Source organism: Pollicipes pollicipes, unplaced genomic scaffold (assembly GCF_011947565.3).
Source record: "Pollicipes pollicipes isolate AB1234 unplaced genomic scaffold, Ppol_2.1 Scaffold_7231;HRSCAF=8579_pilon_pilon_pilon, whole genome shotgun sequence".
NCBI classification, from domain to species: domain Eukaryota; kingdom Metazoa; phylum Arthropoda; class Thecostraca; order Pollicipedomorpha; family Pollicipedidae; genus Pollicipes; species Pollicipes pollicipes.
The window spans coordinates 3,307,915-3,330,326 of NW_023597034.1; the positions used below are offsets into that span (position 1 = coordinate 3,307,915).

Genomic DNA, 22,412 nt, shown 5'->3' on the forward strand with positions numbered 1-22,412 from the left:
GCCAGAGGATCACGCCATTTGTATCAGTCTAGCTGTGCCGCACTGAGGAATACATGAGTTGGTCTTATTGTTGGTCTTATTGTTAGAGTTGGTCTTACTCGAAAGCTCCAGGTCTTATAACCCGTGCGATGCATTCTTGAAACCCCGACCTTCCATCGCCCGCGCACCTTTCCGTCTATATGTACATGCACGTAAAACATACGGGTGCGATTCCACCTAATACTAGTGCAAAATTTCCTCAGATTTGTGAATGTTTAGTTCATAAATATAATTATATTTAGTTAATAAATATTAATATGCCTAGTCCATAACATCATGTTTAGTTAATACATATCATGTCGAGCTCATAAATAACTTAACACTGACTGCATAATTTCCCAGGAGTCTCTTCCACTTGCCTGCGCTCCTTTTGCCGCCGCACTGCTGAAAGGTAACATGCATTATCTCCCGCTGAAAGATCCCGCTGCCGTGAATCACGCGTAGCGCAAAACGCCCGCGGCGCCTCTGTGCGGTGTATTGCGGGGACACAACAAACACGATGCCGTGTCCGATCCTCAACAGCACCTGCACCACCTTATCTGGAGAGTTCCTCACCGAGCGAGCGTCCCGCTCGAAAAATAAACGCTCGTCACCAGCCACCCGTCTACGACTAGCACTCTCGCCACCATACACTCGCACCACAGACAGCCGCAGGCCCCGGACCGGCGCCGCGCTCCGCGATAAAGCACTTGGCGCCTCCCGCGGCCGACACAAGCGAGCGGCGAGTGCGCGCTCCCGACGTCACACGGGCGGACGGCCGACACCCGGGTCTGTACGGCGCGACAGGCGGCGCGACAGGCGGCGCTACAGGCGGCACACCGGCCCTACTGGGCGCTCCCAGGTGCGGGCGGCCACATCACGCTGTGCTGTATGAAGGCTCGTGACTTGCCGTGCCGCGCACGTGACGCCCAACTGACCGTCACCCAGGGCGGGCCAGGACATGACAGGGTCGCTCAAACCCCGGCTGCCACGAAGAGGCGTCGCTGACACAAACACACAGCAGCACTCAAATAATATAGATATATCGACGGCCGTTGTGCTGTCCCGACTAAACAAAAGCGGCGGCCAAAGACGGCATCCAGATTCATCGGGCTGCCAATGTGCCCAGATCACCTTACAGTCGCTACGCGTCTACAAGGGCTTCTCCAAGACCCCGACCGCAGCGGGGATTACCACAACCGTTGCAGGCACCAGGCACGCGGCGCCTGGCAGCACTCGGAGGCGCCCGGCGCGTCGCGCGTCACTCAGTCCGCCCCGGCCGGCCAGGTCGGCCCGGGCCGGACACCACTGGCCTTGCGACTGCCACTTCCGTCCCCACTGACCGGCCGTCCTCCTCCAGCGCCGGCCGCGGCCCGCGGTCGCCGCCGCCGCTCGGCGGGGCGGCGCCGCCAGCGGGCACCGTGACACGTCCGGGCGGCCGTCGCATCCGACCGGCGCCGGTCCGGGTGCGGCCGCCCCGGCCGGCGCCGCTGAGCTGATCCGCAGAGTCACGCGGCCCGAGGACGGCAGCTATTCCCACTTCTCCCAGTCGTTGCCCACGCTGCTGTTGGTCTCCGCGTCGATGTCCTCCTTCACCCAGTCGTCGTCGTTGCTGGAGGCTGCGGCACACGGGCGGCGTCAGTCTTCGCAGTGCCGACCGCAGCGTCAGGGCCGGCACCACTCCACGACTCGCAGCAAGCTATGCCGCATGAAGATTTACGGCGAACCGGCGGCTCTCGCGGTCTTTTCAGGGAATGCAAACTTTAACCAGGCTGTCCGCGAGAGATTGAGCAAGCCCAACATGCGGCACACTATTGCGTCTGAGGACCAGGTAGCCGACCTGAAGACGACTCATGACGTCCCCAGAACGTGAGCCAGACCAGTGGAGAGGATTTACCGCGTCAAGAGAGCGCACGAGCCAATCACACAGAGCCGGGGGGGGACACCCATCCTGAACAGGAGACCGGAGACGGGAGGCGAAAGAAGGGAGACGAAAGACCGGAGCCGGGACCCGGGAGACAGGAGACGGGAGATGAGAGATGAAAGACGGGAGACCGGAGACGGGAGACCGGAGGCCGAAGACGGAAGACGGGAGAAGGGAGATGAAAGACCGGGGCCGGGAGACCGGAGACGGGAGCCGGGAGACTGGAGACGGGAGACGAGAGATGAGAGACCAGGAGACGGGAGACGGGAGCCGGGAGACCGGAGACGGGAGACTGGAGACGGGAGCCGGGAGAGCGGAGGCCGGAGACGGGAGCCGGGAGACCGGAGACGGGAGACGGGAGACGAGAGACAGGAGCCGCGAGCCGGGAGGAGAGGTGCCCGACAGGAGAGTTGGCCGACAGCGACAGCGTACCGTGTTCGGGGGAGCGCGAGCCGGGCCGCTCCTCGCCGGACCCGGAGCCGGCCTGCGGACGCTGCTGACACTCGCGGTCGTAGTCGGCCAGCAGCTGATCGGCCTGGGCGTCCGTCACCTCCACGTGGTGGCTGAAGTCCTCTGCCGCAGGGGCCGGGTGAGAGGGCGCAGCCTCGCTGGGCAGACGGCCGGCCTCTGGCGGCGGCAGCGCGGCGTCGCCAGCGGACGGCGCGGCGCGGCCGGGGCCCGACGGGGTTCGGCGGCCAGCTAGGGAGAGGACCGCGCGTGAGAGGGATGGAGGAGTGGAAAACCGGGCCGTGAAATGGAGAGTTGGTCCGGTCAGGAATTACAGATGGAGAGACAACTGGCGCCCCCAGGTTTCGGGGGACGAGAGAGTGAAAACGGAATGTGGTGGACGTGGTCAGGCTGGGAGAGTGCGAGAGGGCCAATACAGCAAAGCAACTCCCTATCTGGTGGTGTTCCGACCCAAACGTGACGTGCAGTCTGTCAACATCCAGCACGCACGCAAGTTGCTTTTTCGGAATAGTTCTCACCACCAAGCCCATCACCGACCCCCAGCCGAGATTGGCAGTGGGCAGTTCGCCGTTAGCGCCGTCACTCCTGCTCACGGGACCCTTTTCCATGTAGTCTGCGATGGAACATTCCCGTGGAAAACCCACACTGAGGTGAGATTGGATTGATTGGGATGGGGTTGAGCAAGAGTGAGAAAAATCGCAATCGCCTGCGCAAATTCATGGTTACAAATATCTGTTAAGAACTCCACACGATAGGGGACATCCCATTGAATTAGTGCCGAGTGTATCTGATTTTATTTTGCAAAAAGTCAACATATAACCCGACTGAACGACATTTCGTCGTAACGAGAGGGAAGAGTACACCGCAAGAGTCGGCCGACATTCCAACCGGTGTGAGACAAGTGAAGCTGCTCGAGTTGCGGCCTGGCGATGTGTACCGAGTCATTTAATGCCATACTGATGAATTCGTCACCAGTGCCATACGATCCGGAATGGAGCCGACACTGAGTACGCAGTGATGCAGTTTAGGCAACGCAGCAATTTTCGATATTAAGCGTTTATGAGGTGCGAGCTTGAAGCATATAGCGTGTGAGGCATGTTTTAATGTTACATTACAAATCCACCTCTGGTGTACACCAGCGTTTGTCAAGTGCATACTGAGCGAATAGCGCGCAAAACATGGGCAATCTTTTAGTGCCACAATACAAATCTAGCTTTGACATAACCACACCAAACAGGGAAAAGCCGAAGCTGTTGGCCATGTCACGGCGTGATCAGACGGCTCACACAGAAAAGCGTGTTCGGGTTAGAAGGCGCAGCAGCATGCTGATACGACAGTGAAGTTTGACATTCTGCGCGACAGCCACAACCCAAGCACAAGCATACAGCAGAAAAGAGCGGCGGGACTTACTTTTTTCATCAGAGTCTGCGCAAGACAAGAAAAGGAGTGCATTAGAATGCGATTGAAGCCACACAGTCAAGCACACGCGAAATGCCTGGGCAGTGACTATCTTAAGTCACACAGCACACACTGGAACGCAGGCGTGATATCTGCATCCTGCCCCGAACGACGCAAACTGCATACACACATCCGCCAGCGAAAAAGATGTACCCGAGCGAGCACAGGAAGCCTAGCATCTTAAGGAAGTAACAAACCCATCCTCTACCCGTGTTTAGTAAAGACAATGCCGGGAATACTCGCATATATTCAAGTATGGCCCGGTCCTGCACAGCAAACGGATCGTCAAATGTCCATAGTTACGTCCCGCGTCTCGCGAGCTCCCCGAGTCGCCCAAGTGATACAAAATCGGCAACACTGGCCATGTAACTTAAAAAGGGAGTGAACACAACGCTGGTTTGTAAAACGTTGGACGAATTCTCAGTGTCAAAAACTAAAAACCCGTTTTTTATGTCAATATTCAAGACTGCGCCCTGTCACTCGCCGAGGGGGACCATCGAGGCTGCTGGAGAAACGTGACACGCTGGCATGTTGACATGAGGAAGTTCTCCAATCTAGCTAGTCGTCCACGGATAGACTATACCGCGTCCACAACTTTTCACCACAAATGGTATGCATCGTCCATTGGTCGTATGTCTAAAGTAATTCCAAACCGATGCGCTGTCCAGTGCGTTAGCCGACAGCATTCCCTGTCAGGTGTTCTGTACACGCGGTGACTTCCGAGCTTTCTACATTACAGAGCGTCCGACGCACGCCACTCATTCCCTCCCGTCTTTCATGCAAAGCGGTCCGTGCGTGCGTACGGCGTCATATTTACCTCCCTTCCCGATGACCAGCACCCCTGCGCCGTACACCTATAGGGTCTGTGTGAGGGACAGGGAGGCCCTCTGCCCCGGTGTCTTGCCAGCCCGGAAGCGGTTCTCTGGTCCGTGCATGTCAGCGGACGAGCGCCGCGCACCGTACCTTCCTCCCACGTGACTGCTCTCGGCTCCCAGTCTTGCTCGGTCCTGGGCCAGGGCCGCGGCCGTCGGCCGCTTCCATACCCGGAACAGATACCTGGCCAGACACAGGTACGACACGCGGCGTCAGTCCCGCTCCTCAGTCATTACCCGGAACAGATACCTGGCCAGACACAGGTACGACACGCGGCGTCAGTGCCGCTCCTCAGCCAGGTGTACCCAAAACAGATACTTGGCCAGACACAGGTACGACACGCGGCGTCACAGAGTCGGCCAGCCGATCCCACATCCAGAAGCGATGGTACGCGATGTCCCAAAGCGCTGGGTTCTCGAACGATCCGCCCGTTGCATCCATCCATTCCTCATCCCTTCCAGTGAGGTGGAGACCGCGCGGAGCGGGCTAACCCCAGAGACGGCCCCAGTGGCTGTCCGAATGGCGCCAGGAAGCAAAGCACCTTCACGAGTTCTGCGCAGTACAGCGAACACCAGGCACAACCGGGTGGAACGCGGACGCCCGGCGCCGCCCCCTCGATGCCCGTCGCAGCGCCCTCACCGGTGCCAGAAGAGCACGTGGCTGACCTCGGCCGGCACGAGGCGGGTATACTGGTCCAGCACGGTGCGGCTGGAGGCCAGCAGATCGCTCAGCTCGGCCTGGCGCGCTTCCAAGTCCAGCTCGGCGCTCCAGGCCTCGTAGCGTGCCCGCTCCGCCTCGGCCGGCTCCGCCAGGTAGGTGTTCGGGTCGGCCGCCAGACGGTGCAGCTCCGTCTGCCGACACCACGCCGCCGTCACACACCGGGCGAGATATGGCGCGCTCGTCGCCAGCGCGGCGGCGTCGTCCGCACGCCGTCTGGCCTCCACTGGGCTGTCGAGAACAAACTGTGCGCCATCCAAACCACGTCCACGACACTATCGCTTTCCTCAAGCGCATTTCCGCAGTTGACTCCTACTCGGCTACTGTTTACGTTTACAACTTACTTCTGTACCATAAAAGACTGCACGCTATCATGCTAGTTCCAAAGAGCAAGTAACATAAAGATAGCTCGGCTATAAAAAAAAAAAAACAGTCGGGCGGAAAGCCTTAAGTTCGGGGCGCAGCCTGTTCAGCATACCGCCAGCTGTACATGCTCGGTACCACAACCCAACCCACGGACTGACCTGCAGCCGGTCACAGACTGACCTGTAGCCAGTTACGGACTGACAGCCGGCCACGGCCTGACCCACAGCTGACCACGAACTGACCTGCAGCCGGCCACGGACTGATCTACAGCTGGTCACGGACTGATCTACAGCCGGCCACGGACTGACCTGCAGCTGGCCACGGACTGACCTATAGCCGGTCACGGACTGACCTGCAGCCGGTCGAGAAGCACGGGCTGGCCGTCCCGCAGAACGTAAGCCTCTGTGTCGTCGTCCTGCATAGTATCGGGCGTGAACGCCTTTTGCACGTGCGTCAGAAAGCCAGACACCGACTTCTTGACCTGCCCGGCGGCCGACGACTCGTCCTGGAGCTGACAAGGGTACGGGGTGTCAAGACGGAGAGGCAGGGGGCTGGGGGAGCGGAATTTGAATGAAATGCTTGCCACGACAAATTCCTGGTCTCTCCATACGCTTCTTCATTCATCGGATTTTCATCGTTATGCGTCACACAACTGATTATGAAGTGGAGTGATTAGCACATGGTGCACACTACACGTGTCAGAACAGATGGCATCGAGTTCTTAACGGCCGCAATGCATTCGATGGGTCGTAACCTGGCGTCGCAGATTGGGGTCGGTGCAAGGTGTGTTCTAGGTGCCAATGTGTGCGGTCAGTGGGTGACGCCACTGCGTCCATTTCGCAACAAAACAAATGCCATGTCCTGCGGTGTATCCGCTAGGCTCCGTTGCCGCCGGCCTGGGTCAGACCAGAACCCTCGGTGGTCTCCGCAGCCGGCAGGCCATCCGGGACGGGGCCGAGCGCGCCGCGTCCAGCGTCGCTGCTCGGCCGGCAGGCCGCAGCCGACTGGAAAGTCCAGCGCTGACAGCGCCCTATGGTACTGTCCCCTTCCGATTATAAGCTTCAGCCGACTGGAAAGTCCAGCGCTGACAGCGTCCTATGGCGCTGTCCCCTTCCGATTATAAGCTTCAGCCGACTGGAAAGTCCAGCGCTGACAGCGTCCTATGGTGCTGTCCCCTTCCGATTATAAGCTTCAGCCGACTGGAAAGTCCAGCGCTGACAGCGTCCTATGGCGCTGTCCCCTTCCGATTATAAGCTTCAGCCGACTGGAAAGTCCAGCGCTGACAGCGTCCTATGGTGCTGTCCCCTTCCGATTATAAGCTGCGGCCGGGTGTTGAAGGATAGCCGGTGGCCAGAGGTTGGGGAGCAGATGCCTGGTAGCCAGAGGTCGCACACTGGGTATCTGGCAGGTGCAAGAGGAACGCTTCTGCATGGAATGCAGATCCCGAGCGGGGCGGGGGGGGGGGGGGGCAGCTGGACCAGCGGCTAGATTGTAGTTAGCTGTCAGCTAGATTGTAGTCAGTAAGTCAGCTGGACCATAACGACCAGCAGTGGTGCCAGGGAGGCTAGGCTCGCCGAATTCCGGTCGAAACTGAAAGCATCGACCGAACAGCCCCAGTTCAAGCCTGTTCAGACTGGAACAAACTGGCCCAGACCGGTTCAGACTGGCTCAAACTGGCCCAGGCCGGTTCAGACTGGACCAAACTGGCCCAGACAGGCTCAGACCGCGGCGGCGGCGCAGCGTCCGCCTGGTGCACGTGCCGCCGGCCGGCAGCCGACCCTCCGCCGAGCCACCCACCTGCAGAGTCTCGCGCAGCGACTGAGACGTAGAGCTGAGCATGGTGCTGGTCTCGGCCTGCACCGCATCTGTGAACTCGCTCAGGTCCTTCTTCACCATGTCGTATACCTCCACCGACTGGCAGCGAAGAGAAGAGAGCGTTACAACACGGGACCCGGTCGAGCCACGGAAATAATGGCAGTCGAAATCATAAACAGAGGCAAAGCAAAGCATGACATTCGGCTTAGTTAAATCCCAAAGCTCATGTTAAGAAATGCTGAAAGCGCAGTACCTGGTACTCATCTCTGTTCTATCTACAGTCATAGGCTGATACACCACTGGTATGCGCCTCTATTCTATCTGCAGTCAAAGGCTGATACACCAAACTTAGCTGACGGCTGGCGAGGAACGCGGCACGACAGCAGGGCAATGCTGACGCAAACAACTGCCACTGTAATTATACGCAACCTATCGAGGTATCAAAGTCCCCGATAGCCTTGAGTTTATTTTGACAAACCTTCGCCCTAATTCACCGTTTTTCCTACCGCGGACTGATAGCGGGGGGGGGGGGGGGGGTCGGCCCGCTGCGCGCGGTCCGCAGAACCGTCGGTTACCGCCCGCAGCCCGCACCGGCCGCGTATCTCCATGCTAAGTTTCTCGAAAATCGTCGAAAATTTCGTGACCCGAAACACTAGTGACACGTGGTTTTGAGTCAAAGCGCGAAAAACAGAGGATATGGAGCATTTGGACGCGACTGCACCACGTGCCGGATGCAATATCAAAAAAACTTACGAGGGAGGGAGGGGGAGGGGGGGTAGGGAGGGCGGGGGCGCATCGACCCCCTATCAGGGTGGGGGTTAAGCGTTATCGCTTATAGTATACTACATGTCAGTTAATAACAATATTGGCTCTATCGGTGCTGTTGTGCAAAGCGTCACCCCGAATTCGTTACTAACTCCGCCCCCCCCCCCCCCATCCCCGCATACACTCGAAAGGACGTATATTGTTCGTAGCAATACGAGCCCGGAAACAGACAATACACCATATATTCGCACTTAAATAGCTTAAAATACGCCTGCCTGACCACGACTGAGCATTGAGCTACGAGCACCACGTACATGAAGCCCAACGAGTAGGCCAAGTCTCACTGATGCACAAAGGCGGGCGAGCACGGCTAATGCCGGCTGGGTAGGTAAATCGGGCACCATGCTGTCACGTGATGTGATAATAGATCCTATCCAACCAGATCCACATACTGCTGAGCCCTGAATGAACGGCAGGGTATTCGCGGCCGTAAACAGCCACCACAAAAACACCATCACCTATCGGCAGATCGCTACGTGCCTCCGTCACGGCCGATTGCACAATGTCACGGGATCGGGTCCGTTATGTCGGAAAAAACACAACGGCGCCACACGTACCAGTTCCTTCAGACCGATATGTCAAGCTTCGAGGATGTTCGAGGACCACGACATGGAGTCTAATGGGATCTGATGTTGTCATTCAAAGCACGACTCGTGTAGCAATTCGCACCTGTACGGTACCGTCGTGGCGATCGTGAACAGTAATACCTGGTTCGGAAAAAGTCGCAAACCCAGCGAATCCCTTCGGTCGTAACTCTCTGGGCCACAGTGCAGCCATAATGGAAGAACCACTACTTCCACTCTCATGCCACAACCGACATTTCGCAGAAGTGTTACAGCGTAAGGAAATAAACCCATCGCGATAAGAACCAGGTGGATGGGGAGGGTGTGCCACAACTCTAAGAACTCAACGGCGAATACGTTCGTTGGCAGGCTAAATCACATTAAATATGATACTTCCATTTACAGCCATATGATTGCACCATAAACACACACACACACGCACGCACGTATATATATATATATATATATATATATATATATATATATATATATACAATATATACCATAGTTGTACCACAATTTGGGTACCCTGAACAGATTCCGTTCCATTCCACGGAGATTAGCAACAGTAGCACGTGATGTGATTCAAGGTTATTGTTTGAGGCGAAGCAACAGGGCTGCCATGAACACCTCCAAGGTAAAAATTGCATCCCTTGCCAAAAGGCAGCAGCACTTGCATAGTGGCAAAAAGTAGCTGTGGTTGGAAGTGATCATCTAAATGGCTTACTTACTTTGTACTTAGCCACCTCCAAGGACTTCATCCATCCCGAGAGCCAGCCAGAGGCGACGTTGGCTAGTCCAGCCACTACATCATCCATACTGCAGACACAAAAGGCCACATCACTTGCCTCTCAGCACAATATGCAGGTTTAGTCGCGTGCATTACCGACGCACGCAGACACCGACAAGGAACGCAATTAAATGACGCATCCGAAAACACCGTAGCTTCGTCAAATCTATTCAAACTGAAAAAACACAGCGGTCGAAAACGGTTTGTTGAGTAAAAAATAAACTGAAAGATGATCACACCCAACTCTAGAAAGATTTCATAGTTCAGAAAATCGCCACGCCGCAGACTGAGCCGGAAATCGACCAGATCGGCAGCGTACCTTTGATCCTCCTGGTGAGTCTGTGATTCGCTCGACCTTTGATCCTCCTCGTGCGTCTGTGGTTCGCCCGCCTTAGGCTCGGGGATCGGTGCGGTCTCCTTGGCAGGGGAGCTGACTTGCTTGTCTGGCTCAGTTGATGCATTGTCAGGCGCCTTTGCCACAGTCTCCTTGGCAGCATCTGCTCCTTCCATTGTAGCTCCTGTTGCAGGATGTGACAGGAGTTTACAAAGTGTCTGATTTATACAATGCATTGATTAACTTAGGATGATAAGGCCACATCATAGCCCATCTGTTCTACCAGCAGTGCTATCCCTGACCCAACGTGGACCAGAGAGCATGCTCAATGGTACATGTTGGACTGCTCCCCACTCTCCCCACATGTGCCATCTGGCCTGTCTGGCAGTGTTACCTGTAATGGCTAGATGATGCCAAGTCCCTTGTCAGTTACTGTGCTGCACACGGTTCCAGGCCCAGTTCAAGGACAGAGTAAAGACCAGCATTGGAGAAGATGGCCCCAGAATCTTTTCCACACAAACTTTTTAAGATGATAAGATAAGACAATTTTTTTAAAAGATGTTGCATCCAAATTCCACAGAGGCACTCCCAATGTAGGAAGCAGTCCTAACATCCAATGTAATCAGAGGTGTGAAGAGCCAGGGTATATTTGTCTGCATTACTTTTCATTGGGACTTGAAGGGATGCAAGGTGTTACTGTCCATCCCATGGAGCATGGATTGGATGGATGTGCACAATTCTTCAGACATGCAGTTTACCTTGGCCTCTAGTTTCCTTCACATGACATTCTGTTTATACTGGGGTTGAATGCTGTTTTTTTTACTATAGTTACACCACAGCACAAAAAGGCATGAAACCATAATGACCCATGATACAGGTTGTCAATGAACATTGATTGATAATAATGTTACATAGTATATCATTTTAATAAGCTGAATATTGTGAATTATAAACTGAAATTGGTCTAGCACAAATGACAAACCTGGCACATATTTTTTTCATCACAATGCTGCATCTTGCTTGAGACTAGGCATGGTGTTCAAGATTGTGTGGGCTTACAATACATACATCATAATATGATTATGACACAGTATAGTGTGCAATCATGAAGTGAACCTTTAGATGCAACATGAATATATGCAAATTACAAATGGCCTCAGCTATCCACATACCCTGGCTCCCTATTTATGCCAAATATATGAATTTAGCAACTGTAAGTAAGAAACAACCTAAATGCATAAAAATGTATTTCCAACAATGCAAAGCAAAATTATACTCAGATGCAGAGTACGCATGACCAAACATCCTCAGCTCAATTTATTTTATGCCAATAATGGCATTCATCAGCCCTTTAAAAGGTTTCAAAACCTGCCCACATAAAAAGCTCTTAGCTACAAGTCTGGCCACCCACTACATCCATTTGAGTTGATTGCTAATAAACTGCAAATGCAGCAATGTAATCCAGCTTTCTTCATCCAGGGGTTATCATTAAAACTATAAACACAAGAGAATCCATGATATTTAGGGTGCTTAATAATCCTGATATGGGTTCAAACTATGACTTATGAAGAGCAAGGACATAAAAGATGATCATTCTCTGTATGGGCCTGATGCTTCTGTTATTTTCACAGAGGAATAATTAATGCCTCTGGGGTGAGAGATGCCTTACCTGCTTCACCCTTCTTAGTTATATGGGCCAAAAAAAACCACCAGGGTCAGTGGGTACTCCACCCAGCTAGTTTTGAGCAACTAAATTATTCTTTGTTTTGACCATATAAAATAGCACTAGAACAGAGCTAGACATCACAACACTTAAAAGTGGACACATCTATGCCTGCATAGGCCTGCTTTGCTGACCCTGCCAGTCAACTGTGAATCCAATTTTCTTGGCAAAAGTGACGTCCACAAAGGAAACATGAAAGATTGTGACAACAGAGCAATGCAGATCTGGCACAGCCAGCGCTGCAGGGGAAGAAGGTCTACACATATACTTATTCCTGGTTGGTGGTGACATTTAACGGTTGGAAGGCTGGCGCTCATTTCTCAACAAAACGTCACATCAGAGATTGTAGGACGGGAATAATTTCCTCAGGCGTGACGCTACAAATGGACCCTAAATGTTTGTAGCCGCTTGTAAAAAGTAAACAAAATTGATAATTCATGCATGCGCCTACGCAGCTCTCGTCGAGCAATCAGGGGCAAAGTGACAATGCTTATTGCGGATTCAATACGCACAACCCCAACTCGCGTGCATTCCTGAGGCCTCACAAACTAAAACAAGGTCAATGTACTGCGTATGTGACGCATAAATGCGCTATAATGGACTTAGATGCATATATCAGCTGAGTGTTTTCTATGACGCAAGTAATACATTAGAAAGTGAACTTTTAATCTTTTTGTTGGTGCTCACAACCTAATAGAGTAAGCCTTGTTGAAAATAATTTTAGTAAATTATTTTTATTGGATCTATTTTAAAAAAATAGAGCTTTTGATTGCCACTTAGACATCTATAGATAAATAACAAACGTCATGTAATACAGTCAGGTGGCGCGCCAATCCAAGCTCCTCAGTATGACGCACCGAATATGCCACCTTTTTTGAAGATCGAAAAAAGCTTGACTCTGCTGCCCTCTTCACGACTTCTTACGCGGCCTTGGGCCAGACTGGTGGAAAAATACAGGCGAGAGCTAAGGGGTCTGAATGCATCGGTGTCATTTGGCGTAGTTTAATGATGTGTGTTTGTACGTCAAGCCGAGTAATGTGTTTCTGCGGCGTAGGCGATGTAGGTACTGCTAACCTGCTGGCTTTGCTTTTCGGTATGAAATACGATCCCTCAGCTTGATAATGTTTTTCATCTTACAGGCGAAGATGTGCATGCACCTAACGGGTTGATTTAAGCTGAGTTCTCCTCGCTTTCATTTTAGAATTTTTGCTGAAGATGGTGCTGCTCAATTTTGATGATGAGGTAAGTATTTGAGTGTTGTGGATTTTGTATTACATTATAATTTTCTTAGTTTTCTACTCCACTTTTCTATGAGTAAAACCTGTAGCTTGATTTATGAGTTTCCTATTAACTTAAGTGTTAATGGATGTGTTTATCATGTGTTTTGTCATTTGTTGTGGCATGTGTCTGCAAAAATCCATCTACTGTGCCAGATGCCCACAAGGCTATGTGCTGAACCTTGTGCTTGTGTGCACCAAAACAGGCCAGTTTAAACTGAGCTGAATTTTAGATTTCACTTTGAAACCATTTCCTAGAACACTGAATCTCTGTCCTGAAGTTGATGACTGCACTAAACTCAGACAGCTCAGGTTTATAGCAGCAAAGTGCTGAGATTCCTACTGTAATGCTGCTCCTGTATTGAAGATGCTTGGTACAACATGTATTTTTTATGCAGTCTGGCCTTCAACTATAGTGTTGCCTACTTTTCAATCAATTTTTAAGCTGCAGTAGTTATGTGTGTGTCACTAAGGTAGTCTGATAGCTTGTCTCCAAACATGGGGAGGTCAGACAAGGTCTGATGTGGGGTACAGTTCTGTTTCAAGCATTGGACATTGAGACTCTCAGAAGCACATTTTTATATGCATAATATAGCCAGTTTTTATGGTGTCATAAAATCAGTTAATCCCTGGCTGTGTTGCATGCCTTATTTATGCAGCAGAAGTTATGTGATATAAAAATAATAGAAGTGTCATAACATTTGTGTATAACTTCCCATCATGGTAGTAATAGTAGAGATTCTTTAACTTTGATGTGATATTTGATCAAACATCTGATTTTATGTGCTTTGTCCATAGCCAGAGGTGGTGAAGTGTGTGTTATCTCATGGGCTCTGTTCACAGCCAGAGCTGGTGAAGTGTGTGTTCCGTGGTGACCTGGGAGAAGTGCAGCAAGCCCTTCAAGATGGTGGTAATGTCAACTATCAGGTAGGAAACATGTTTGCTTGAAAATCTCCCATCATCTGCTTTTGACTATCATTAAGTATTCAAACCCACTCCTTTATTTATACATTTTGTGCATCCTGCTACCTCAGTTTGTTAGTGTGTATTTGGACTCACCTATTCATGGTAGGATGGGTTTGAGTTGTTTAAAATGTTTGCTTTCCCCTGCCTCTAAGTGTGGTGGCCTGTGTCCAGTTGACAGCAGCCACACTTGATAGTGGATGCTGTCAACATGATCAAATAGTGGAGTCATGTGTGATCAAATAGTGGGGTCATGGCTTATGCAACAAACCATTGCTTAGCATGGGCTCTGATCCCAAGTGTTCATCCAATCAAAATGTTTGGATAAGTTGTTTGACAAACATTACCCCCTTGTAAATTATGGCATTCCCATCTTCACTGATTCTCCTTTGCTGGTAACACTATCAATCTGTGTTATGCCTGCCAGGCACATGGATGAAATGACTATGAAGAGTCATCTGTACTTTGGGGGTGGTACAGTCATGTTTGATCTGCATATCAAGAGAGGAAACCAGAATATCTTCACATGGTATTTTAATTGTGCCACACTTGACTAAAATAATTTCCTGGCCCTACCACAAAAACTGATTAGAGACTGCAGTTCTGTCTTAAATCCCCAACATGCATGACGTCGCTGTGAGGCGGCCCCACGTCGGTGGCGTGATGCCGCGTGTGTGGCAGGACGCTGAGCAGCGGGCCCCGCTGCACGCGGCCGCCTATTGTGGCAACGCCGAGATCGCCGAGACGCTCCTGCTTAGCGGCGCCCGCATCAACGCCAAGGACAGCAAGTGGGCGACGCCACTGCACCGCGCTTGCGGCCAGCGCCACGCGGTTGGTTCCCCGCTTCGCCCCGCCCTGCCCGGGCTGGCTACGACGCAGTCCTGGCCGTTCCTGGCTGATGGTGACGACAACGGGCCTGTGTGCCGACAGTCGTCGGAGGATGTGCATTTGGATACCGTGGGTGGGGCTGTCATGTAATGGCGGGCTTGTGGTGGTCTCATAGGAGGTTTAACTCCTGCTGTTCCTGTGCTGATTATGCTCACATGATCATGACCATAATCTCTCCGCGCGCGTCGCTTTTTTATGGAAAGGGCTGTCATGTTTGTCAACCAGTATTATTTTTCCCATAGCTGCAAGGGTCGTGAAGCGGTTTTTCACATCAGCTGCTAGTGACGTACTGAAGTATGATAGGTTGTTCTCGTGACCGCAAACGCTATCTCCCGCCACTTCGCCGAATCCCTCGAGTCAGTCGTGTGGACTCACCCATCCGTGTATAATCCCCTTGCGTGGACCCCGTCCCCCTCCCCCCGCCTGAGCCGGCGGGCGTCGGGGCGCTCCTGTCTGCCGTGGCCGTCGAGCCGTGCACCAGCCGTGGACCCCGTCCCCCTCCCCCCGCCTGAGCCGGCGGGTGTCGGGGCGCTCCCGTCTGCCGTGGCCGTCGAGCCGTGCACCAGCCGTGGAGCCCGTCCCCCTCCCCCCGCCTGAGCCGGCGGGCGTCGGGGTGCTCCTGTCTGCCGTGGCCGTCGAGCCGTGCACCAGCCGTGGAGCCCGTCCCCCTCCCCCCGTCTGCTGTGGCCGTCGAGCCGTGCACCAGCCGTGCGCTGGGGCCGGCAGGCGGTGGTGGCCGTGCTGCTGCAGCACGAATGCGACATCAACGCGCGCGACAAGCTGTGGCAGACGCCGCTGCACACGTGCGCGGCCAACGGCGCCGTCGAATGCGCCGATTTCCTGGTGGAGGTGCTCACCACTGTCAACACGTCGGACCGGGCCGGCTGGACGCCGCTCCACCACGCCGCCTACCACGGCCACCTGCAGGTCAGCGGCCGCGCCGCCGCGCTGCCTCTCGGGGCCCGCAGCTCCGTCACCGCGTCACGCGCCGGCCGCGGCCTGCGGCTTGACTGAGGATGTCGCCGGATGTCGCCAATCGGCTGTTGGTGTGGCTGTGTAGGGCTGCCATTAGGAGCAGGGCTAGTTAAGCTCTCCTGGGCAGCATGCTTTCAGGGCTGACTTATCGCGGCGTTGTTTTCGTTGGCTGTCTACCATCACCATAATGACTACAACGGGTTTTGCCAGATGCCGGCCACCGTCTTCCGAAGATGTGTGCGCTGTAATGGCGGGTAGGTGTGTTTTCAACTGACGACAAAATGCATGCTCCGATCAACTGGCTCATTGTAAGTGCAATACGCCTTCCACCAGCCTTCCACCGCATCAGACCGTTGTTCTGTGTGCCGTTGTCCTGCGTAACGTCGTGTTGCGTGCCGGCCCCAAATCTGACACCGCTGCCACCTGTCGACAGATGGTGCAAACACTGCTTGGTCTGGGCGCCGCCGTGAATGCACACGACAAGCGGGACCGGCGTGCGCTACACCTGGCGGCCATCAGCGACCACGTGCGCGTGCTCCGCGCGCTGCTGGACCGCGGGGCCGATGTCAACGTCCGCGACAGAAAGGTGTGTCCCACTGCTGTCCGGCCGGCCGGGCGATCCACAGCTGGGAGCGTGAGGACCCAGCTGACTGATTCTTCTGAGAGCTTGTCGGTCGAAGGCGACTCAAAAGTTTTGATGCTTACGTGCATGGTAGCTGCATGCATCTCGGTCGGGCCTTTTTCTTTCGCACTACACTTTTCTTGAAATTCACATGGGTCAGTAGGCCATTAAGTAGCATTCCCCTTAAAGGGAGTGTCCGACTTTTGGAGCAGATTTCAAGAACATACTCCAGTGAAACATCAGAACCAGTTACATCTAATAATGACACAGGGTATTACCTCTGCAGCACCATCAATGCATATTGCATTTATTAATTTTGATTAGAAGTCCAAATCACGCTCTCAGTACTCTGTAACAATGCTACTCTGCTTCCCTGCAGCGTCATGACGACCACCGTGACACGTCTACTGTTGCGAATAAAGAAAACGTTTGTGATTGGCCCAGATGGCGGCAAGGGCCTATTATCGGGAAGCGCATTGATTGAAGTTTGAATCAGTGCGTCACTTTGGACCATGCGCTGCTCCCAATTCCAAAGTTAAAGAGCACAGAAAAGAACCACTGTGGTAAACGCCGTATGGAGAAATCAAAGCCATAGCATAACGTTTCGTCGGACTCGCAGGATAGAAGTTTCCTATAAGCATATCTCTTTGTCCAAGCAGAGCGTTTCAAGCTTTCGTGGCATTTATTACGCAAGCACTTTGGCGCATTAGTGTACTGCAAACGTAACGGAACGCACACATTGGAGAAGGCAAGGGAAATTAAACGCATAACTTTTTAAGTGGTTGGCAGAAACCCAGTGAGATTTTCCCCGGAGAAGAGGCTGCTTCAGCTCAAAATTCTCAGCCATTCAGAAGGCTTCCAAAAGAACTGGTATTTCTGATCAAATGTGTCTGATCTAACAAGTGAAAAGCATAAAAGGTGGCATGCTCCCTTTAATGGCGGTTGCATGGTGGGCAGGAGGTCATCAGCTATCGTGTGGGCAAAAATACACCGATTTTACCACCAAAACCGCCGACAATTCTTCGTGGCATTGCCCTCCTTGCACACTGTCCACATCTACCTATGGCAATACAGTATGCAGGTGACATGATAAATAATTGTTTATGATATGTATGATATAGTGGATGACACGGAAACATCTCTGACTTGAGCATGGGCTTACAGTGGTAGCAAGCAATAGTTTCTCATTTTTCTGAAAATATCGCGCTATGTGTTGACATGTGCCCCACAAATATGACGGGGAGGCTCCGCTGGGAAATGAACGGAGTCAGAATTAACGCTGGATGTGTGAATTGCTCTGGATGGAATGGTGCTAAAACATTCCATGATATAACAGAATAGGGGAGGGGAGTCGGCTGCCTTATAACTGAGCCAGGAGCCTCAAAAGTTTGAGCGTTGTTGTTGTACGTTGGAGGTCCCGGGAATTCTTGGGTTCAGTATTTGTGCCTGATTACAGCGCTACACACATGCTGGTGTTCAACGCAATGATAATAAGTATGCAGCTCCTGTTGGGGAACCTCTTCTGCAACTAACACGACAAACGATAACGTGCATCAATAACGATACGAACAAACGATAACGTGTACCAATCGTACCCGGAACATTGACCGAGAAAATGGATCAGTCCTGGCGTGCCTCCACTACTCCCCCCCCCCCCTCCCCCACCCGGCGCGATGGATAATGATGAGCCGTGCCGCGCGCAGTGCACGTGGCCGCGGCACGGGTCCACGCTGGCGCTTCAGATGCGGGGCTGTTGACGTCGCCCGGTCGCCTCCGTCCGCGCGGCTTAACTGTCAGCGCTGTTGTGCTGAGCCGGGGTTTTGTGGTGTTTTGAACGGAGTGCGCCGTGTGGCAGGGCTCAGCTAGATTACGTGATGATGGCCTCGTTGAGGCGTGACACACTCAGGTCACTCAACATAAAGCCAGTTGGTCTGCGGGGGGGGGGGGGAGGGTTTCGTTGGGGATGTTTGTTTTTTATCATTCTCTATGACGTTATGTGTCCCTGCAGCGCAGTTGGTAGGGCGTCGAGCGCTTCTCTGTATGTGTTAGTCATGACGCATCACGTCGAATGTGGTTTTATTTGACTGTTAATTTGTCACCGACCATGAGGGCTAGACCGTAACGGGAAAGAGTACTTTGTAGTTATATACATATATGATACATAATATTTACAAAACTAAATAAGGTCGAATTTTTCATAGTAGAATTATCACGTAGCGACATATAGGCAACGAAGCAATACTCAAAGTAGTGTACGACAGAATATTTTTCCTTTTTTTGTATGAACGTGGTACTTTGTTCGCACATGGCACATGATCAAATAAACAATCAGTAAACACGTAATACAAAAACGTGAAAAGCATTGATGCGTAATGAGGCATTCGCCCTCGCGCACTCCTCCTTTTTCACGCGGCCATCGTCACTATTTTTTTTTCTGTAGCACACATCACACTGTCTTTATGCACCATATCATGCGATGTCGTATGCTGGCGCGATCAACAGACCGCATCAGTTACACCTGTAGAGATCAAGCTTGGCTCTAAACACTACATTTATGATTATGCGACGTTATCCTTTTAGGGCAACCAGCAGCAGCGTGCTTTTTGATCTCGTAAACACTTCGCACGTGTGCTTTCAAGGTGCTGACCAGCATGGCTTACCTCATTTTGCAAAGATGCATGCAATGTTTGCCAAATAGAACCAATATGCTTAATGCGGTGAAACTACAGGCGCGACGAATATGACGTTCGAAATCCTGCCGCTAAGCCTTCTTGGGCGATGGGGCAAATAAATGTAGGCGGAGACGTCATTCCAGAACACGCATTCAAGTCGGCAGACGTAGAAGCTGTGCGCCAATGTATCGAAACCGCCCGAAACTAGGCAAAGTGGTGACGGGACGGGGCTCGCTAGCAGAAGTGCGATCTCACCTGACGTGATGGGTCCTCACGTGGTCAAGGTCCTCAAGGTCCTCACGTGGTGTGTCACGGTCCTCACAATGTGTTTCACGGTCCTTACTCGGCGTGTAATGGTCCTCACGTGATGTCTCACGGGCCTTACAAAGGTGTCTCACGGTCGTCACGCAGCGTCTCGCAGTCCTCACTTGGTCCTCACAGGGTGTCTCACGGTCCTCACCCGGTGTCTTGCGGCCCTGACGTGGTGTCTTGCGGGCACCGGCAGATGTACACGCCGCTGCACGCGGCGGCGGCGGCCGGCCACGGCGGCGCTCTGGACCTGCTGCTGGCGGCGCCCGGAGTCGACGCCGAGGCGGCCAACGCGGCCGGCTGCACGCCCCTGCACACGGCCGCGCTCAACGGCCAGGCCGAGTCGCTGCGCTGCCTGCTGGCGGCCGGTGTCAGTGTGCACGCCACCAACCGGCGCGGACAGGTCAGCAGCGGAGGGCGGCGGCACACGGGTCGGGCCGGGCGCAGTCTGACACGGTGGCCGGAGGGACGTGGGCTGATGGCACTGTCAGGGGCGTGGTCAGACTAGTCGGTAGGAATGGCAGAGACAGGGATAGGTAGCATGGACGGGGACGAGTCACGGGGTCAAACGGATCAGACAGGTGGAGTGGGGTTGGGGTGGGGAGGCGCTCTGTCGCGGGCAAGGCAGACGTATGGGGCGGAAGGGCGGGACCAGCAGGGATAAGGAGAGACAGGTGACAAACGATGGGCATGGCTGGCAGGGATGCGGTCAGACGAACCCGGTAGGACTGGACTGACAGGGCCAGGACTCGACAGGTCATAGGGAGGCGGGCCGACATGAACAGATTGTTGGGTACAGGCGAATGGACGATATCTTAGCTACGACCGTCTCCAGGCAAACTCTGCTCTTGATGCACCTTGGTGTTCGTCTGCGTCAAACGAACCGAACTAAGCCCTGAACCCGGCTCTCGCCGCCGCATGCTCCCGCGTCCGTGACCCCGCGCCGCCGCCGCCGCCAGACCGCGCTCCATCTGGCCAGCGCCGCCAGCCGGGGCAGCGACTGCGTGAAGCTGCTGCTGGCGCGCGGCGCCGACGCACGCGCGCTGGCCGAGCGCGACGCCGTGACGCCGCTGCACATGACGGCCGCGCACGGCCGCTTCCAGCGCGCCCGCCTCCTGCTTGAGCGCGGTACGTACGGCCGCCCCGGCCGCTGGGGCCGGCGAGGCGGTCTGCTGGGGCCGGCCGCGCAGCAGGGTTTGTGTGGTGCGCGAGCGCCGCGGGTTTCGGCCGCGTAGGGAGTTGGTCGTCAGAAGTGGCGCGACGGCTGTGGGAACGCGCCACTGCCGTCTGTCTGAATGGGTGTTCAGAGGCGGCTATGCATCCGTGACGTTGACGTCGCTATGTCCCATATGTGTTCTCATGGTCCAGTGTGCTGGCGCTGTGGGAACTAGGTTTGTCGTGCTTGGCTCGTGTCCGTGCTGGTTTATTTTGGGGGAAGGTTTCCCGACTGTCACGCACGTAACCTTGCTTTAAGTGGTAACGACTGTGACGGCGACCTCTGGCTTATGCTGTGACCTAACCTCTCCCTTCACCCTTGACATGGTCACCCGCTTAAACTCTGACCATACCGCTACCCTGGCCACTGGCATGGCCTTCAAAATAAACTGACCTGCCCGATCTGGCTGCTGACATGACCTCTGACCTTATTTCTGGCCGGGTCAGGTACGTGACCACTGCTTTGACCTCAGACCCTATCTCTGACGTGACTGCTGTGTCGACCTCTGACCTGACCAATAACCTGAAAGCTGACCTGACCATCGACCTGGCCACTGACCTGGCCTCAGACCATGTCATTAGCATGATATCTGACCCCAACACTAATTTTGCCACGGACAACCTCCATTGCAACCACTGACCTGGCCGCCAGTCTAACCACCACCCAGCTTGTGACCTGGCCCCTAGTCTATCACAATGGAATGATCAGCGACCCGACATCAGACCTGACCTCTGGTATGACTGGTGCTTGACCTCTGACCTGATCACCAATCTGACGTGTCATAATCACCGACATGGCCTCTGGCATGGCCACCAACTTGACCTCACGCCTGACCTCATACTTAACCTGTGACCTGGCTCGCACTCGTAGGCGCCGAAGTGGACGCGGTGGACAAGCGCGGCTGCACACCGCTGCACCTGGCCGCCGCCTGCGGACACGACGTGCTCATCAAGACGCTGTTGCAGTACGGGGCCGACGCCAACCGGCCAGGGCCGCATGGTACGCCGCCGTCCGCTCCGAGGGTCACGTGGGAAGGTTCCCAGGGGCGCGGTGACTCCAGCATTGGCGGGCCGTGTTTGCCGAAGCTGTGTTGGATGCTTCAACCTTCGGTCGATGTTTGCCATGGCGATCTATATGTATATAATGTATATATATATATATATATATATATATATATATATATATATATATAATGTGCGGTGACAGGGGGGATTTGTCCGGAATTGGCTAACAGCCCTGAAACAGACACCGCCATACTTCTGGTTCGCCTATTGAGAAGAATACGCTCATCGGGTTGAAGTGGAATGCTGTCAGCCGGGACACTGCTGGGACGCTGGACGGGACGCTGTATCAGCCGGTGTGTGCGGCAGGCATGACGGCGTTGCACCTGAGCGCCCTCAACGGCTTCACCGCCTGCGTGAAGCAGCTGCTGGAGCTGGGCGTCGACATCCGGGCCGTCGACGAGCTGGGCCGGACGGCGCTCCACCTGGCCGCCTACAGGGGGTAAGTCCGCGACGCCTCATGCCGCGCGACTCGCGGCTCTGGCCGCCGCCGGATCCACTCAGTTCATGGGCTTCGCTGTGCTGTCCCCACGCCCTGCCACGTGCTGGTGTCTG

The 22,412-nt window shown here is 53.9% G+C and overlaps 2 protein-coding genes and 1 long non-coding RNA gene across 3 annotated transcripts; 1 reads left to right on the top strand and 2 right to left on the bottom strand.

Annotated features, from left to right (window-relative positions):
• Positions 1-498: 498 nt before the first annotated feature.
• LOC119110677 (uncharacterized) lies at positions 499-4,846 on the bottom strand. Its single transcript, XR_005095534.1, has 4 exons — positions 4,832-4,846; positions 3,821-3,835; positions 2,375-2,515; positions 499-1,637 (listed from the first exon to the last, which is right to left on the bottom strand). It is a non-coding gene; the product is annotated as an uncharacterized LOC119110677 (long non-coding RNA).
• A 107-nt stretch (positions 4,847-4,953) lies between these two features.
• Positions 4,954-12,436, bottom strand: LOC119109250 (BSD domain-containing protein 1). The gene is made up of 7 exons (XM_037232845.1): positions 12,420-12,436; positions 10,137-10,335; positions 9,759-9,846; positions 7,622-7,738; positions 6,177-6,335; positions 5,381-5,592; positions 4,954-4,990 (listed from the first exon to the last, which is right to left on the bottom strand). Exons 2-7 carry the CDS (start codon positions 10,325-10,327, stop codon positions 4,954-4,956), a joined length of 804 nt encoding a protein of 267 aa, XP_037088740.1. The 5' UTR covers positions 10,328-10,335; positions 12,420-12,436.
• A 653-nt stretch (positions 12,437-13,089) lies between these two features.
• On the top strand, positions 13,090-22,303 carry LOC119109251 (serine/threonine-protein phosphatase 6 regulatory ankyrin repeat subunit B). The gene is made up of 8 exons (XM_037232846.1): positions 13,090-13,116; positions 14,796-14,945; positions 15,729-15,929; positions 16,411-16,563; positions 19,918-19,983; positions 20,684-20,708; positions 21,667-21,795; positions 22,167-22,303. Exons 1-8 carry the CDS (start codon positions 13,090-13,092, stop codon positions 22,301-22,303), a joined length of 888 nt encoding a protein of 295 aa, XP_037088741.1.
• The last annotated feature ends 109 nt before the right edge of the window (positions 22,304-22,412 follow it).

What these genes read in the sequence shown, in the direction of transcription:
- LOC119109250 (XM_037232845.1), bottom strand. Translation starts at nt 10,327, where the DNA reads ATGGAAGGAGCAGATGCTGCCAAGGAGACTGTGGCAAAGGCGCCTGAC. An exon ending in ACTCACCAGGAGGATCAAAG is followed by an intron (nt 9,847 to 10,136) that starts GTACGCTGCCGA and finishes TTGTGTCTGCAG; the next exon opens with TATGGATGATGTAGTGGCTG. An exon ending in TGCTTCTCGACCGGCTGCAG is followed by an intron (nt 5,593 to 6,176) that starts GTCAGTCCGTGA and finishes TGGTGTCGGCAG; the next exon opens with ACGGAGCTGCACCGTCTGGC.
- LOC119109251 (XM_037232846.1), top strand. Translation starts at nt 13,090, where the DNA reads ATGGTGCTGCTCAATTTTGATGATGAG. An exon ending in CCTACCACGGCCACCTGCAG is followed by an intron (nt 15,930 to 16,410) that starts GTCAGCGGCCGC and finishes ACCTGTCGACAG; the next exon opens with ATGGTGCAAACACTGCTTGG. An exon ending in CAACCGGCCAGGGCCGCATG is followed by an intron (nt 21,796 to 22,166) that starts GTACGCCGCCGT and finishes TGTGTGCGGCAG; the next exon opens with GCATGACGGCGTTGCACCTG.